This window comes from Capsicum annuum, unplaced genomic scaffold, assembly GCF_002878395.1.
Source record: "Capsicum annuum cultivar UCD-10X-F1 unplaced genomic scaffold, UCD10Xv1.1 ctg78324, whole genome shotgun sequence".
In the NCBI taxonomy this organism is placed as follows: domain Eukaryota; kingdom Viridiplantae; phylum Streptophyta; class Magnoliopsida; order Solanales; family Solanaceae; genus Capsicum; species Capsicum annuum.
The window spans coordinates 1-17,922 of record NW_025888804.1 but is presented as its reverse complement, the minus strand read 5'-3'; the positions used below and the strand labels follow the sequence as shown (position 1 = coordinate 17,922).

Sequence of the window (17,922 nt, the reverse complement as noted above, 5' to 3'; positions counted from 1 at the left end):
CTTGCAATTCATTATGAGATAAATTGAGCACACGAAGTGCAGTATTGATCTTCCATGATACCTGGAATGTGTCCTTCAAATCAGTTACTTGAGAAATCAACAGCGGTGTACAAAGACAGGACTGACACAACTTCATACTCTAGTCCCTTTGTTACGAGAGTTACGGAATCTTGGTAATAACCAACTCCTGTGTTACTTGATTCCATCCGAGTCTGATTAAATCTCTTCATGGCTTCTAAACTTTGAAAAAGATTTACAGGTAACTCTGCCATAAATGCATTGGAAGCAAGGCCTTAGTTATTTGTGGGAGCAAGTGGTGAACCGACATAAACCACCTATGCCTTCTCGATCAGTCAACTAACTCCCTTATGCTCATAATGTTATCTTATTTATTTATGTACAAAGTCTTAGCCTTATTAGAATTGTAGAATTGCTATCTTGATCCAGCACATGCATTGGGTCGGTTGTCTTGGGCAACCCGCTTCTTCCACAACCTTCCGAAACAGGGAATCCACGTAACCCATCATTACCTGTATACGAGTTATTCTCGAATGTAGCAAACTGGCGTCCTGTCAGAATGCATCCTTGGAGGTGATTGTGGGAGAGATTCAAGAATTGAAGAAATGTAAGAGATGTAAGTTGTTCAGGTTTCTTTCCTACAAGATGGTTAGATGATAGGTCCAAAGATTCAACTAAAGGTAAATTTCCGAGTGATGGCGGAATATGACCTTGCAATTCATTATGAGATAAGTTGAGCACACGAAGTGCAATGAGATCTCCCATAATACCTAGAATGTGTCCTTCAAATCTGTTACTTGAAAAATCGACTGCGGTGTACAAAGAAAAGATTGACACAACTTCATGCTCCAGTCCCTTTGTTACGAGAGTTACGGAATCTTGGTAATAACCAACTCCTGTGTTACTTGATTCCTCCAGAGTTTGATTAACTTTCTTCATGGCTTCTAAATTTTGAAAAAGATTTACAGGTAACTCTGCCGTAAATGCGTTGGAAGCAAGGCCTTAGTTATTTGTGGGAGCAAGTGGTGAACCGACATAAACCACCATATGAACACATGGAGACTGATCTGGGTCCGATCAGCTAAGCCATCCTATACCTTGTCGGGCATAGGACATGACATTACATGATTTTCTAGCAAGGATCCATAATTACCCGCCGATGGGACTCATGAAAAAAGAGTCATCCGACCTGCAGAATAATCTCTATCCTAAATCGGTAGTTTCGGATATTTGTCATTTAGACCTATTAGGCTCCCTTATGCTCATAATGTTATCTTATTTATTTATGTTCAAAGTCTTAGCCTTATTAGGCTCAGGTGTATAATTTGGCCATTTTAAGCACAAAGTCATTAATCTACCACTTTAGGGATCATGCTTGAGAATTTTCATATTAGGTTCACAAATCATGAGTTCTTATCATTCTATAACATGTTTGGGGAATCATTAGAGGTAAATATCCTCATACTTTATGTCATAGCTCATTGTCTGGCTTTTATATCATTTAGGAGAATTAAGGAGTAACTTGAAGTATTCTTGTTGAGGGTGAATCATATTCATTTCAAAAGTGTGGAAATTCAAGTTACTATGCTATAGAAAAATAATTAAGAATTTACACGTTTTAGTTATAAGGAAATGAAAGGAGTTCACATTAGAGATTATGGAAAGTTCATCATTTATCAAATGTTCAATTCGGGTTAATTCAAGAAAATATTTGTAACACCCCGCATTTCGGACGAGAACATAAATTGTCATTTCCTTCACGTAAAGGTTCCAAAAGCCATAAATCCAAAGCACGTTTAGTGTGTTACTAAATTATGTAGTGTGAAAACCTATTTGAGCATGAATTGAGATCATAGAGGTCCCCAAGCTCAAGGACAAGTTGAAAGTTTTCCTATCGTTCGAATTTTAGTGAGCGTTGAAACTTAGGTCTATTCCAATCGATCATTACTTTTTGTATATATTGAATTATAGTTCCTACTATATATCAAATGAAAGGTATTCGAATTATCTTTCCAACTATACTAATTTCGGAAAAATCCGACACCCGAGGAAGAAGTTATGGCTTTGCAAAGTGGAATGTGTTGTGCAGCATAAGGTGTGTGATGCACACCCTAACTTATGCAATAAGGTGTGCAACGCACAACCTAATTTGTGCGATAAAGAGTACGCTGCACAACCTATATTATGCTATAAGGTGTGCGCCACATATATTATTACTCAAGTGACTTAAACACTCCATTTTTGGGGTAAAATGGTCCTTTTCCCATCCTTATTTAGTCATAAACACAAAATTCAGTTCCCAAATACCCCAAAATACACCTTCATTCATCAAAATTGCTCAAGAACTCTCCTTAGTGTTTCAAAATAAAAACCCAAGAAACTCAAGATTCAACCGTGGGTTTTTGAAACTAATTGCATATTTGGAATCCCCAGAACGTAGGCTTCAAGAAGCACCTATTATATTCACATATAGAGGTACGTGGGGTTATCTCAAAAATCTCATGGGCTTAAAAATTCATGTTTTAAAAATGGAGGTTTTGAAATTATGAATATAATCCCATTTTAAACGTTTTATGATATTGATTTAGTCTTTAGGCCTATTCCCGAAGTGGTTTGATATATGATATATGTATATGCATGTATTCCGAAAAGATGTTAACTTGAGAGCATGAATTATATGAAATCCATCTCTTTATATGATCTCATTTTAAATTCTCATATGATGTGAAATGCTTGAAATCATCTTGACAAGCGTGACATGAAATATTTTGAAAATAGTCATGGTTTTGACTTGCAATGAGAGGCTTGTTATGTTGAAATATGATGAATATAATGGTTGCATGAAAGAATGATGTGATATTGATGGCTTGCAAGTTGGGTATGATGATACCCTACAGAATAAGATATGTGATTGAATTAAATGGAGTTTGATGCATTGATTTTACATGAGATAGGTGGATGACCAAAAAAGGTGTTTGAGTGTAAGGTCCCATCGCTGGAAAGCGTATTTGCCGACATGGGGATTTGGTACCAAGCTAAGTGATCTTATGTACTTGACTTTATGTCATTCCCAAATTGGGACTATGGTTAGGAGCCCAGGCTAAGTGATCTTGGGCACTACTATACTTTATTGGGTTGAGACACCCTGCTGTGTGATCGTGTGTATCTTCCCCTCACTTATACTCTAATCTCGGCGGCAACTGAGATTTGACAGTTGGTGTATTGATTCCAATGTAAACATTGATCCTGATGGAATCGTGCTTTTCAGCTTGAGGTATTAATTTCTTTTAGTCCTCTTCAAATTTATGTTACAAATGTTTTGCTTATGGGGATGATGTGTAGTAGAATGTTGGAACTGTATTTCCACCTGAATAGTAGTATGCATTAAAGTGTTGTTGTCATGACCTATTGATAGTGAAATTAGACCAAGAAGTTGGTGATGTGAAGTCACAAAGTTAGAAGTCAGAGCGAGGGTGACTTTTGTGTAAATGAATATTTTAGTTGAATAACCGATGTTCGAGAATGATTTACCCTCTTATGATGATATACTAATGTGGTAACTAGTAGCATGTGTGGATGGTATGGTAGTCCGTGGAGGAAGTGTTTGACTCTGATTTTATTTATACAGAGTAAGATGTGTATTCTTAGTTAATTGGATATTGCATATTAAATTTCTATCTGATGTAATCTAGTCATCAAGTTGTTGAAAAAAATAAAGTCTAGTGAAGCCATGTGGCGCTCTTTTGATTCACTAGCATAGTTACTTGTCATTCATCTCATTTTCTTGTTCAAAATACAAAATCAAAGTCTAGTAAAGCCGTGTGAGGCCTATTTCGATTCACTAGCAACTTGTTGTCCAACTTGTTATTCTTGTGTTGGTTTAATATATATATATAGCTGAATCTGTTTGCATGAGATTGAGTTGGTAAGGAGGTGATTCATCCTTGTGTGTTAGTTTAGTAGAAGGTAGAGAAAGAGTTGTTAGTTAGGGTGACTTGTCGGTTGCTTGAAGTGTGAAAATGGCTATATTAGCCAGTAAGTTGTAAGTATAGACTCATCGTTGTTTGTGGAATTTGAAGGTAGTCTAAATGTATGTTTGGGTAAGTAAGTATGAGGTGAGAAATCCGAATAAGTAGAAAAGATTGTATGGGGTTATAATATAAGATTAAGGTTGATCATGTCTATTATGTAACTTTACCCCTTGACCTTCTTTTCGTTGGTAATTGTAAACTAGTACTACTTGTGAGAAGGTATGTAGTGATTTTTGAGGCATTTGTATAGTATGTCCCAAATTTTATGGACTAGCATATTATGTTGCATTTTTCAGTAGTGATAGATGATTGGTACAGGACTATATGCTTGAATTTAATGTAGAATGTGGTGGTAAAAATAGTGGCATGAGATTAATGATGTATGTTTTGTGGGAAAAAAATTAGTAGGCTTGATGTGTTAAAATAGTACGTGCTAATGAGTTATGATAAGGAAGACCGTAAGGTCAAGATCAATTATTTGTTGTTTGGAAGTTCTAGTGTACTAGTGTTTCTTGATGGCTATTTCATGGTATTCAAGTGAGAATCATGCGTAAGGTTGGGTTGTAAAATCATATTTAGCACTAGACATTAAGTTTTGAACAATTGATGTCCATGAAGGTGGATGTGATGATTTCTTGGTTAATGATACTATTTTTATGAGAGTAATCTAATTGGCTTGAACGGTATATGCAAAAGCTTAAGTTTATTTGCTTCGTAGTAAAGTATAATGTTGCATATATAATGTAGAAGTATGCCCAAGGTGATCTGAGGTTGGGGTATTTTCTAAGACTATTACATGTTTTGTGTGACGAGTGGTACCGTTGAGTTGCTAGGGGGAGAAAGACTAGTTAGATGGTATATGGTGTTCTAAATAGCCAAGTTAAGAAGTTTTGATTGATAGTGTTGAGCCTTTTTATATGATCTTGATTCTCATCGTAGAGAGATGTAAGTTTGGAGTCGCGATATTGGTAGGCTATGTCGGAAGTAGTATGATACATTGAACGCTTGGTGATATCCATGTTGAGTGCTAGATTCTAAGTTTGAATTTTTTAAGGTTGAACTAATAGAAATAAGAGTTAAAGCACTAGAGGGTGTGCACTCCGACTATGGGGATACCCATGAAGACCCGAAGTTAGTAAGTGTGCAAGTATTATATGATGACTATTGGGTCTATAGAATGATAAAGTGTATCTCAGAAGGTAGTATTAACAGTAGGTTTTCCACTTTCAGGTGTAGTCATTCGGGTTAAGTGCCATGATATGCGTGTATAGTAGTTTTCCAGACCCCAGAGTGTAGTGAGTGTACTTCAGTTTAGAGTCTAGTAAGGGATCTCCCAAACTTAATATGATGGCTTGAAGCTAAGGGGGAGATGATAGAGCGAATAACCAAGTCAGACTTTCAGATTCTAGTAGTGATGTCAGTATGACATAGAACATCAGAAGGGAAGAGTAAGTCTTAACCCATTCCAGTCTCAGTATTTTTCAGGTATCCTAATACCTACTCATACCTCACATTTCAGTTCCATGATCATAGTTCATGTTTATGTATATGATAGAAAATCACGTGCTCTTCTAGATTCCTAAATGAGGAACTTCAGTTCATTCAGCCTTCGGAATCACATTCCATATGTTATGAACTCTAAATTGAGGTCTTGCAGCTCATGACTCATGTATTCATGCTTTATAGTGTGCTTAGTTCCCATAATTCATGCTATACTATTTACGATAAGTGGAATATAGTTCATAGCCATGTATGCCCCAATTCAGATTTTTTTTTCTTTGATAAATGCCGGATGTTGATTTGCTATTCCCCAAGCCTTAGTTAAGTGTCAAGTTTCATATAACATCCTTCCATGCTTCAAGATTTTATGTTCTAAGCTTTAGTGACACCTCTTTATGTGATGGTAGTGGTGATGAGTAAATGTTTCTAGTTGGTGGAGTATCATAGTATGCTTATTTTAGATAAGACCATAAGTGCGAAGTAAGGTTGGGGCCAAGTCTTTGATGCATGTGATGGTTAGCTGAAAGTTGTGTGTGTGTATGTTCTTCGGGTAGAGTGTGGGAGCTATATCGATAAATGGTTAGTAGAATATATGAAGTGCGTCTTTATGAGTGTTTACTTTGAAGTTCATATGTGGTTATAGAGATAGGCTTGAATGACATGTTGGAATTTTTGTTTTGGAACGCTATATGCGCTAACGACTTCGTAGTAATAGTTCAGAGTTAGCCATTGAAGTGGTAAGGCATGATAGGATTAGGGTGTGATCTTTTAAGAGATATAGAAGGTGGAATCTTATGGTTTAGACTTGTATTGTGGAGTGGCATGTAGTATTTTGCGAGTTGGAGTTTGGCCTGATCACGGTGAAGAGGATTTAAGTTACTATAGACATTAGTAGAAAGATTTATAAATGCAAATACGAGAACAAATAAGTTGGATTAAATGAATGTGGTATCTACGGGTAATAGTACAATTAAGGGAGTATTCGAGGAGTGTGCTAATCTTTAAAGTAAGAAGTCGCATTGAATAAGGCCTGGAAATTCTATCCTAATTTATGAGTTATATGTCTATATTCCAGACTGCAGAGTAGTGTAAATGTTGTGATTTCCCTCAGTTGGATGTCTTATGTAATCCATACCCAAGGTTCGTGGCTTCCTATTACTGCTAGAACTTCTTTAGAGAGAGTGTTGAAGAGATACTCCAGTTAAGTATAAGTGTCTGGTATAGTTCAGTCTGTAATTCAGTTTAACAGTCGGGCAGACAAGTTACTATGGTTTTTCCACCTTTTCACCTAGTCCTACTATCCGAAGTTTCATGCGTATGGCCATTCCCAAGAGATAATCTATTCCATCCATATAAATTGTGAGTTCAGTTCATTTCAAGCATCATGTTTCAGATTCAGCTATCTATTCATGACTCGGTGCGTAATAGTTCAACGTATAATCTCAAAATTTTTCAAGTATTTCAGCTCAGATAGTGTAATACCCTTGTACGATCTAAGTCTTGATGTCTTATGATTCGTACTTGCATAAGTTATCACTTCCTAATGTCAATATGTATGATTGGATCATGAATATTTCAAGGGAATCCCAAATTTTCAGCACGGATCAGCTTCTTGAAGCAAGAAAAGTCAAGTAAGCTCAGAATTCAGTTTCATTATAGAAGCTTAAATATTTCAGATCAGTTATGTCCTTTCGTAGAAGGAACATCATGTCCGCGTTATTCCATACCTTTAAGCTTCAACAAGTTCCTACCCATCATTCGGGAACGAATGATCCCAAGGGGGAGATAATGTAACACCCCGCATTTCGGACGAGAACGAAAATCGTCATTTCCTTCACGTAAAGGTTCCAAAAGCCATAAATCTAGTGCAATTTTAGTGTGTTAATAAATTATGTAGTGCGAAAGTGGAGTGTGTCGTGCAGCATAAGGTGTGCGACGCACACCCTAATTTATGCCATAAGGTGTGCGACGCAGAACCTCATGTGTACGATAAAGAGTGCGCCGCACAACCTATATTATGCAATAAGGTGTGCGCCGCATATATTATTACTCAAGTGACTTAAACACTCCATTTTGGGGGCAAAATGATCCTTTTCCCACCCTTATTTAGCCATAAACACAAAATTCAGTTCCCAAATACCCCAAAATACACCTTCATTCATCAAAATTGCTCAAGAACTCTTCTTGGGGTTTCAATACAAAAACCCAAGCAACTCAAGATTCAACCGTGGGTTTTGGAAACTAATTGCATAGTTGGAATCCCCAGAATGTAGGCTTCAAGAAGCACCTATCATCTTCGCATATAGAGGTACGTAGGGTTATCTCAAAAATCTCATGGGCTTAAAAATTCATGTTTTAAAAATGGGGGTTTTGAAATTATGAATATAATCCTGTTTTAAACATTTTATGATATTGATTTAGTCTTTAGGCCTATTCCCGAAGTGGTTTGATATATGATATATGTATATGCATGTATTCCGAAAAGATGTTAACTTGAGAGCATGAATTCTATGAAATCCCTCTCTTTATATGATCTCATTTTAAATTCTCATATGATGTGAAATGTTTGAAATCATCTTGACAAGCATGACATGAAATATTTTGAAAATAGTCATGGTTTTGACTTGCAATGAGAGGCTTGTTATGTTGAAATATGATGAATATAATGGTTGCATGAAAGAATGATGTGATATTGGTGGCTTGCAAGTCGGGTATGACGATACCCTACAGAATAAGATATGTGATTGAATTAAATGGAGTTTGATGCATTGATTTTACATGAGATAGGTGGATGACCAAAAAAGGTGTTTGAGTGTAAGGTCCCATCGCTGGAAAGCGTATTTGCCGACATGGGGATTTGGTACCAAGCTAAGTGATCTTGTGTACTTGACTTTATGTCATTCCCAAATTGGGACTATGTTTAGGAGCCCAGGCTAAGTGATCTTGGGCACTACTATACTTTATTGGGTCGAGACACCCTGCTGTGTGATCTTGTGTGTCTTCCCCTCACTTATACTCTAATCTCGGCGGCAACCGAGATTTGACAGTTTGTGTAAATGTTATATGTAGGGTATTCCACCTAGCTCAGCTGCATTACATTGTTGTTGAAAAATATTACATTATGCTCATGTGTTTTCAAATGATTTGATATGAAACTATTTTATAATGGCTCTCACCTATATTTGGAAAAAAATATTATATTTTGTTTTTGATTTCTCTGCGTACCAGTACTTTTGTATTAGCCCCCTTCCCTCCCAGGTTTGGAGGCACAGTTTAGGGGTCCAGATACCTAGTAGATCTTTTCTGACAGATTTGTAGAATCAAGTGGTGAGCCTTCTATATTTCGGAAGGCCTGATGTCTATCAGTTCATTTATCATTTAGTAGTTTTGGGTCTACTGGGGGCTTGTCCCAGTTTTCAGATAGTAAATTATTTCAGTCATGTATTAGAGATTTTTTAGACGGTTGTTTGGATGTCGATAGATGTTGTGGGACATTATTTCCCCTTTGTTGATTTCATTCGATTTATGACCATGTTTTCCGTAATATTGTGTATCTTCCGCATATCTTATTATCATATGAATTATGTGCATGATTACCACATAGATAGGGGTGTTTCGGGCCTTCATGGTTCGGAATGCTCGTCACAGCCAGGCCCCCGGTTCGGGTCATGACAATATTATCGGGTTCATGGCTCATATAAAATATTCTAATTTTATATCTTTTTGTTACAATAAAAGAACAAGAGCAGTTCTTTTTATACTCATTGGACTATGCGCGTGCCCGTCTTGCAAATGATACCAAAGCTTCAAAGAAAGGAGGCGAGAGACAATTCAATGGTATGATTGATGTCTACAGAAACACACTCGCTTCTGATGGAGTTGCTGGACTGTACCATGGATTCAACATTTCATGTCTTGGTATCATTGTCTACCGTGGTTTATACTTCGGGATGTATTGTTGAGATTAGGCTTAACAGATGATGTTTAGATAGTTTGTCTATGTGATCAATTATTGGTAGAATGTACAGCTGGCAAGGAATGTACAGCTGTCAAGGTAGTTAGTTATAGTGTACAGCTGGAAGTAGCTAGTGGAGTTATTGTATAGTGTGCATATAGAATGCTGTGTAACAGAACCAACCAGAGAACTCAACCAGAGAAGCTCTTAGCCTAGATTTCTACATAGTATCAGAGCCAGGTTAGATCTCGAGTGATCCATGCAAATTGCTTGTTTAAATTTCACAGAGAAGTAATCATTTTTACGCTCCATCACCTGTACAACAATGGAGAGAACCAAAATTGATGCCAATCATCCTCTGTATCTAGGATCGACGGATACACCGAGTTCGGTTCTTGTTCCGGTGAAGCTTATTGGTTCAGAAAACTATGGTTTATGGAGTCGATCAATGCGCATTGCACTGTTGGGGAAAAGAAAGTTAGGGTTTTTGAATGGAGTGTGCACGAAGGAATCGTTCAAACCTGAATTACATGATCACTGGGAAACTTGTAATGCGCTAATGTTGTCGTGGATAATGAATACGATTTCAGAAGATCTATTAAGCGGAGTTGTTTATGCATCAAATGCACACCTTGTATGGGAAAATCTAAAGGAAAGTTTTGACAAAGTCAATCGTGTGAGGATGTGCCAATTGCATCGAGAAATTACGAGGTTGATGCAAGGTACTAACTCTGTTTCTTCCTATTTCTCAAAGTTAAAGGAATTATGGCATGAGTATGATGTATTAGTTCCTTCACCTAATTGTGGCTGTGAGAGGTCGAAAGATTATGTTGAGAACTTGAGCCAGCAAAGGCTTCTTCAGTTCCTTAGTGGTCTTAATGAATCCTATGATCAAGCTCGTAGACAGATACTCATGAAATCAGTAGCTCCGACTTTATGACAAGCATATGCCATGATTATCCAAGATGAAATCAGCAAGTAGCAGCAGCAAACTTAGCAGATGAAGCAACTGATAAAGTTGAAACCATGGCTATTCACACAAGTTCCATGAGTTCACAGGCAAGAAGAGGTAAAGGATTTAGAGGAAGGCAGCAGCAGTATGATTTTTGTAGAATGAAAGGCCACACAAAGGAAAACTGCTACAAGCTTATTGGATATCCACCTGGTTTTCAAAATAGGAAGTTTTTTGGAAGTGGAGGATTTGGTGTTGGTAATTCTGATGGATGGAGAAGAAATGCATGCACTTCTGATAATTGGAGAAAAGAGCAACCACCCACAATGAATAACACTAATGTAGCATCTACATCTAGGATTAATGGAGAAGTTTCATCTTCTCAGTGCAACACCGGATTTCAGTCAGAAAAATAGTTTTACAACCCCTTTTCTGATGAACGATACAGACAGATCTTTAAGTTTGCTGAACAAGGATTCAGGGGAGCATCATGTCAACATGGCAGGTATTGTAACTTTCTTGATGTCTCATTTTCTTTCTAAAACTGAATGGGCCATTGATTCCGGAGCCACACATCATGTTACTACAAATCTACAATTGTTGAAGGATAGGGTCAATCTAGATGCCTCTAAAAGAGATAAGTGCATTTACCTACAGGAGAGAAAACTGAAATTACTCACACAAGAAGTGCCAACTTATTTGGGAATGAAAAAATGAAGGGTGTGTTATTTGTTCCCGAGTTTAGATTTAACCTTTTATCAGTGTCAAAAGTGACTAAAGAGCTGTCTTGCTTTTTCATCTTTTTCCCTGATTTCTGTGTGTTTCAGGACCTCTACAATGGCAGGGTGAAGGGGATTGGTAAAGATCAAGGAGTCTTGTATGTGATTGATGGAGATTCAGTGGAATCTATGGTAACAAATAAGATGAAAACAACATGTATGACTAATAGTGATGCCGATTACAGTTTATGGCATAAGAGATTAGGACATCCATCATCCACAATAATGAAGAAGATTCCAGAGTTAAATAAGTCTTCTAGCACTACTTTAGAAAAGGATTGTCATATTTTCCCCTTGGCAAAACAAACTAGGCTACAATTTCCACTTAGTGAAACTAGAGCAGATTTTCCATTTCAGCTTGTACATATGGATCTCGGGGGTCCATATAAGGTCCCGACTTAAGATAAGAAATACTATTTATTAACTGTTGTGGATGATCATTCTAGATTTACTTGTATTTAGTTGTTGCAATTAAAGTCTGAGGTGATTGTTGTGCTTAGACAGTTTTTAGCCATGATAAAAAATCAGTTTGGCATGATGATCAAGGTTTTGAGGTCTGATGATGGTGCGGAGTTCGTTAATTCTAAGTGTAAAGAATTGTTGTTTTGTCTTGGCATTGAGAATCAAAGTAGTTGCCCTTATAATCCCCAGCAAAATGGGATTGTGGAGAGAAAGCACAGGTAGATTTTAAACATTGCTAGAGCCTTGAGGTTTCAGGCTATGATACCTCTAAGATACTGGGGATTGTGTGTCAAGGCTGCAGTTTATTTGATGAACAGGTTGCCTTCAGTTACACTAGCTGGACATACACCATATGAACTACTGTTTCATAAGAAACCTTCCATCACTCATTTAGAAGTCTTTGGTAGCCTTTGTTATGCAACAAATTTGTTGAAAAGAGACAAGTTTGGACCAAGATCAAGATCTGCGGTGCTACTTGGTTTTTCAGAACTGCAGAAAGGTTACATATTGGTTGACTTAATTACTAAAGATATATTTGTCAGCCGAGATGTGGTTTTCAGGGAAAATATATTCCCTTTTAGTTCACCAGAGTCACTACAGCACTATCATCATAACCTAAGGTTATCCATCCAGCTTGTCTTAGTGATACAGGTATGGATTCACTTCACACTTTGTCGTCTTCACCTTCGGATTATGCAAGTGACACTGATATGGTTCCTGAAGTGCAAGCACCAGCAAATCCTGCACCTCCAGTTAGTATTACCACTGATATTGCTCCTGATTCTAATGTTGATACTAAAAGAAGATCAACCAGGACCTCTAAAGAACCCCTTTGGATGAAAGACTATGTTGGCAGGCCCAAAGCACAATGCAATAATGTTCTATATCCTTTATCTGACTATTTGTCTTATGCTAATACCTTTATCTAGCCGATTTCTCATCTTTGGTAAAACCTCAAGGCTTTAGTGAGGCCGTAAAGGATAAGAGATGGGTTGATTCCATGAAGGTTGAGATCAAATCACATGAAGATAACAAGACTTGGGAAATTGTAGACCTGCCCGCCGGGAAGAATATAGTAGGCTCAAAATGGGTTTACAAGGTTAAATTTCAAGCAAATGGAGAAGTGGAGAGATTCAAGGCTAGATTGGTAGCCAAAGGTTATAGTCAGAGGGAAGGTCTATATTATCATGAGACCTTTTCACCTATAGCCAAGATGGTTATAGTCAGGTTAGTTATCGCTCTTGCAGCATCAGAAGGTTGGAACCTCTTTCAAATGGATGTGTTTAATGCCTTTCTTCAAGGTGACTTATGTGAAGAAGTATTCATGGAAATTCCTGAAGGTTTCAGAAGATAGGGAGAGACTAAAGTGTGTAGGCTATTAAAATCTTTATATGGACTTAAACAAGCATCCAGGCAGTGGAATATTAAATTGACCGAAGCACTGATACAAGCTGGTTTTACTCAAAGCAATTATGACTATTCCTTATTTACTAAGAAGGAAGGAGAAGATATAGTAATCACCTTAGTTCATGTAGATGATTTACTAATCACTGGAAGTTGTAACAAGATGATAAACTCAGTGAAGGATACAATACATCAACATTTCAAAGTAAAAGACTTAGGAGAACTGAAATTTTTCTTGGGAATTGAAGTGTTGAGATCCAAGACTGGAATATTGTTGAATCAAAGAAATTATGTGTTAGAGCTAATTTCAGAGTTGGGTCTTGGTGGAGCAAAACCTGCAGCAACACTTTTAGAAACTAATATCAGACTCACTAGTGTAGAATTTGATGAAGCAATAGGAGAGCAAAGTGATGACTTATTGTCAGACATAGGAGCATATCAAAGGTTAATGGGAAAACTTTTTTTATGTGACCATAACAAGACTAGATATAAGCCACACTGTACAGACCTTGAGTCAATTCATGCAAAGGAAAAAGCAATCTCATCGGGATTCAGCTATCAGAGTGGTGAAGTATTTTAAGTTAGCATCAGGACAAGGGATCCTTATTAGTGCATCACCTAGTCAAGAACTTACATGCTGGTGTGATTCAGATTGGGCAGCTTGTCCAAATACTAGAAGGTCTGTGATAGGATACTTGATCAAATTTGGGGACTCACTAGTGTCATGGAAGTCATAAAAGCAACAGACAGTCTCAAGAAGTTCTGTAGAGGCAAAGTATAGGAGCATGGCTTCAGCAGTGGCTGAAGTTACATGGTTGCTAGGTTGATATCAAGAAATAGGAATCAAGGTGAAACAACCAGTGAAGATTATGAGTGACAGTAAGTCTGCAATACAGATTGCATCTAATCCAATCTTTCATAAAAGGACTAAACACATTGAAATTGATTGCCATTTCATTAGAGACAAAATCAAGGATGGACTCATTGAAGCTGTGTTTGTAAAGACTGAAGAACAATAGGCAGATCTATTAACCAAAGGGTTAAGTAAAGAACAACACTCATATTTGATGAGCAAGCTTGGAGTGTTCAATATCTTACACCCTCCAGCTTGAGGGGGAGTGTTGAGATTAGGCTTAACAGATGATGCTTAGATAGTTAGTCTATGTGATCAATTACTGGTAGAATGTACAGCTGGCAAGGAATGTACAGCTTTCAAGGTAGTTAGTTATAGTCTACAGCTGGAAGCAGTTAGTGGAGTTATTGTTTAGTGAGCATATATAATGCTGTGTAACAGAACCAACCAGAAAACTCATTCTTCTTTTCATCTAATAAAAAAATATCTTCTCCAATATTTCTCTCTCTAGATTGATCTCCGTTGATGAACTTATGGAAACATTCATGAAGCTCTTAGCCTAGATTTCTACACGTATGACTCCTTGAAGCCCGTTCTCTTGACTGGAGGACTACAGGTTAGCGTTTGTCTGTTTTTGTGCTTTTGCTTTTTATTGGTTTACGTGGATTTTGATAATATCATTGGCTCAACAATTTCACTTGGCTTATTTTGACGTTTACGAGATAGTTTTTTTGCTAGCTTTGCTCTCGGGTGGCTGATTACCAACGGTGCCGGTCTTGCCTCATACCCAATTGACACAGTCCGAAGAAGAATGATGATGACCTCCGGTGAAGCTGTCAAGTGCAAGAGCTCACTTGACGCATTCTCCCAGATTCTTAAGAACGAGGGTCCCAAATCTCTTTTCAAAGGAAATGGTGCTGACATCCTTCGTGCCGTTGCTGGTGCTGATGTGTTGGCTGGATATGATAAACTTCAGATGATCGTTTTTGGAAAGAAATACGGCTCTGGCGCTGCCTAAATTCAGACCACATATAGCATCCTTTAGGATTAGCTATTGATGAAAATCTATCTGCAGTGCAATATGAGGATTCTTTTGGAAAGGCATTTTACATTTTTTCCTCTTTTTCGTTTTTGAATAATTTGAAAAAATTTCGAGATCTTTATGCAGAGGTTATATATTGTCATACTCAAAACTTTTGATATAATTAAAAGAGACGGATTTGACTACATCTACTTGTACTTTTGCTGATGTGATTTCTTTTGACAACAACATTTTCTTTCCTTTTGTATGTGAGTCCCTCTTAGATTCTTCGTATACTCTTGTGAAGATGGGATATTCAAGAGAGTTCATGTTTTGATTCGTAATTTTTCCCTGATCTAATTCGTGACATATCAGTTACTTGATGAGCTATAAGCGTATTTCTGTTTACGAAACAAATATGGTTTGAAATTAGAATCATATTTGAGCATATGAACTTGAAAAATATATTAAGTTAATAAAGCTTAAGTAGATTAAGACAAACTAAAGTAGAACAAATGTAGAAGCAGACATCTCTCTAAATAAAGCTTAATAGTATGCAATTCCACTACGCTATGTCTTCTTATCCTTGACATCTGAAAATTGAAAAATAAGATAGTGAGCGTTAAACACTTATCAATAAGAAAAATTTGCTTTGGAGAGAGTATCTATTAGTTGTTGTTACTAAAAAAAACTTGAAAACTAATATATTAGTGTAGAACTTATCTTGAATACCTGTAAGTTCCTGAAATCAAATCTTTCTCCATTGCTGAATTGTCTAGAAGCGATTATTTCTTCTTCTGTAGTTCCTTTGCCTTCGCTGCTTCTTTCTCCTTGCCATCATAATTGTGTGTCCCAGCTCTTCAACGATTCTTTCAAGCCATTTCATATTCCCAGTTGAGATCAAGATATATATTATGGATAGTCCAATACATTGTCCGGTTCCATACCCCATAAGAGCGCCTTCCCAAATATCGTTGAGAAATTCAGAGTTGCTTTCTTGATTATTTAGCACAGATGTGGTGTAATTTGTCTCGGATACTGTATCATTACCACAACCTTTTGAAAGTGGGAATCCACGTAATCCATCATTATCTTTGTATGAATTGTTCTCAAATGTAGCAAATTGAAGTCCTCTAGGGATGCATCCTTCAAGATTATTGTGGAAGAGATTGAAAAATTCAAGAGTCGTAAGAGAAGCAATTTGTTTTGGTATCTCTCCAGAGAGATGGTTAAATGAAAGGTCCAATGATTCAACCAAGGATAAATTTCCAAATGATGGTGGAATATGACCTTGCAATCCATTATGAGACAAATTCAAAACTCGGAGCGTGATGAGATCTCCCATAATACAAGGAATATGTCCTTCAAATTTGTTGTTTGAAAGATCTATAGTTGTATACAAAGACAAGATTCTCACAACTTCAAGCTCCAATCCCTTTGTTACGACATCTACCGAGTCTTGGTAATGTTGATGAAGCTCATAACTTGATGCATTTGTTTTTTTATCAATTGTCCTCATGGCTTTCAAATGTTGAAACAAACTATCGGCAAGTTTTTGGAAAAATCATTGCAAGAGAGATCTAAGATTTGAAGCTCAAGAAACATGTATTCACTTCCTGAAGTTCTAATGGGTCCATGCAACTTATTCGACTTCAAGCTTAAAACTTGCAACTCGGGAAGAGTTCACAACCACATTGGAAATGTATCATTGAGGAGATTGTCTCCTAAATCAACAACTTGCAGCTCTTTGCAATTTTTTAAGGATCGTGGAATTTTTCCCTCTAGCTTATTGCCATGCAAATTGAAACTTTTGAGTGCACTTCCAATGCAAAAAGTTGTTGGAAGAGTACCGAAAAGATTGTTGTGCTGCAAATCAGAACCTCAAGATGACGACTCATGTTGCCAAAACATTGCGGAATTGCTCCCATTAGATTGTTTCTACCCAAATCTACAACTTGTAGTGATGTTAAATTGCAAATAGACGACGGGAGCTCTCCGCTGAGATTATTATGTGACATAATCACATACTGGAGGCCACTGATATTACCTAAGCATTTCAGAATTTTACCCTTCAAGTTGTTTTTCAACAAATACTGGAGTGTTAGTGACGTCAAATTACAAAAAGATGAAGCAATTTCATCAGTCAGATTGTTGTTGCCGAGAAACAGAGTTTGCAAGTTTCTCAAATTCCCAAAGGAAGACGGAATTGAACCAGTGAGTTGATTATTGGATAATTCTAGATCATTGAGATTTTTCAGCTTCCCCAACTCACTAGGAATTGGGCCAGAGAGTTGAGTAGCATACAGGTCTAGAAGTTTGAGCTCAGTTAAGTCACCTATAGTTTTTGGAATTGGGCCAGAAAGATTGTTTAAAAATAAGCTTAAATTCTGAAGTGACTTCATCTTCCCTATTTCTGCAGGAATGGGACCAAACAATTCATTGGAGGGATGTGACCTGTTAATTGGTTTTTTTTCAAGATAAGCTTCAACGAGATTGGCAAGTTTTGCTATTTCTGCAGGAACACAGCCAGAAAGGTGATTCTCGTAAAGATACAAATAGGAAAAGTTGTTCAAATTCCCCAATGAAGCAGGAATAGAACCATTAAGAAAATTGGTACTCAAATCTAGTTCAGTAAGAGACCTTAGGTAACCTATTTCTTCCGGAACGGAGCCAGAAAGTTGATTCTCATAAAGATTCAAAAGGGTCAAGTTGTTCAATTTCCCCAATGAAGGAGGAATAGAACCATTTAGGAAGTTCCAGCCCAAAGAAAGCTTAGTAAGAGACCTTAGGTAACCTATTTCTTCCGGAATGGAACCATTTAAATAGTTGTCAAATATGCGGAGGATCTGAAGCTTGACTAGTGAGCCAATTTGTGATGGGATTGTGCCCAAAATTTGATTGGTATTCAAGTCAAGATAGACAAGATTAGTGAGATTACCAATCTCAG

The 17,922-nt window shown here is 37.1% G+C and overlaps 1 protein-coding gene and 1 pseudogene across 1 annotated transcript; one reads left to right on the top strand and one right to left on the bottom strand.

Annotated features, from left to right (window-relative positions):
- Positions 1–1,001: 1,001 nt before the first annotated feature.
- On the top strand, positions 1,002–15,325 carry LOC124885237 (ADP,ATP carrier protein, mitochondrial-like). The gene is made up of 4 exons (XM_047405416.1): positions 1,002–1,089; positions 9,288–9,499; positions 14,526–14,580; positions 14,677–15,325. Exons 1-4 carry the CDS (start codon positions 1,002–1,004, stop codon positions 14,970–14,972), a joined length of 651 nt encoding a protein of 216 aa, XP_047261372.1. The 3' UTR covers positions 14,973–15,325.
- A 95-nt stretch (positions 15,326–15,420) lies between these two features.
- Positions 15,421–17,917, bottom strand: LOC124894923 (annotated as a pseudogene).
- Positions 17,918–17,922: the final 5 nt, after the last annotated feature.

Excerpts from the sequence above, each read along its gene's own strand:
- LOC124885237 (XM_047405416.1), top strand. The coding sequence starts at position 1,002 with ATGCGTTGGAAGCAAGGCCTTAGTTATTTGTGGGAGCAAGTGGTGAAC. Across the intron at positions 1,090-9,287 it reads ACACATGGAGACTGATCTGG|AACAAGAGCAGTTCTTTTTA; the intron begins GTCCGATCAGCT and ends TTACAATAAAAG. Across the intron at positions 14,581-14,676 it reads AGGACTACAGGTTAGCGTTT|ATAGTTTTTTTGCTAGCTTT; the intron begins GTCTGTTTTTGT and ends GACGTTTACGAG.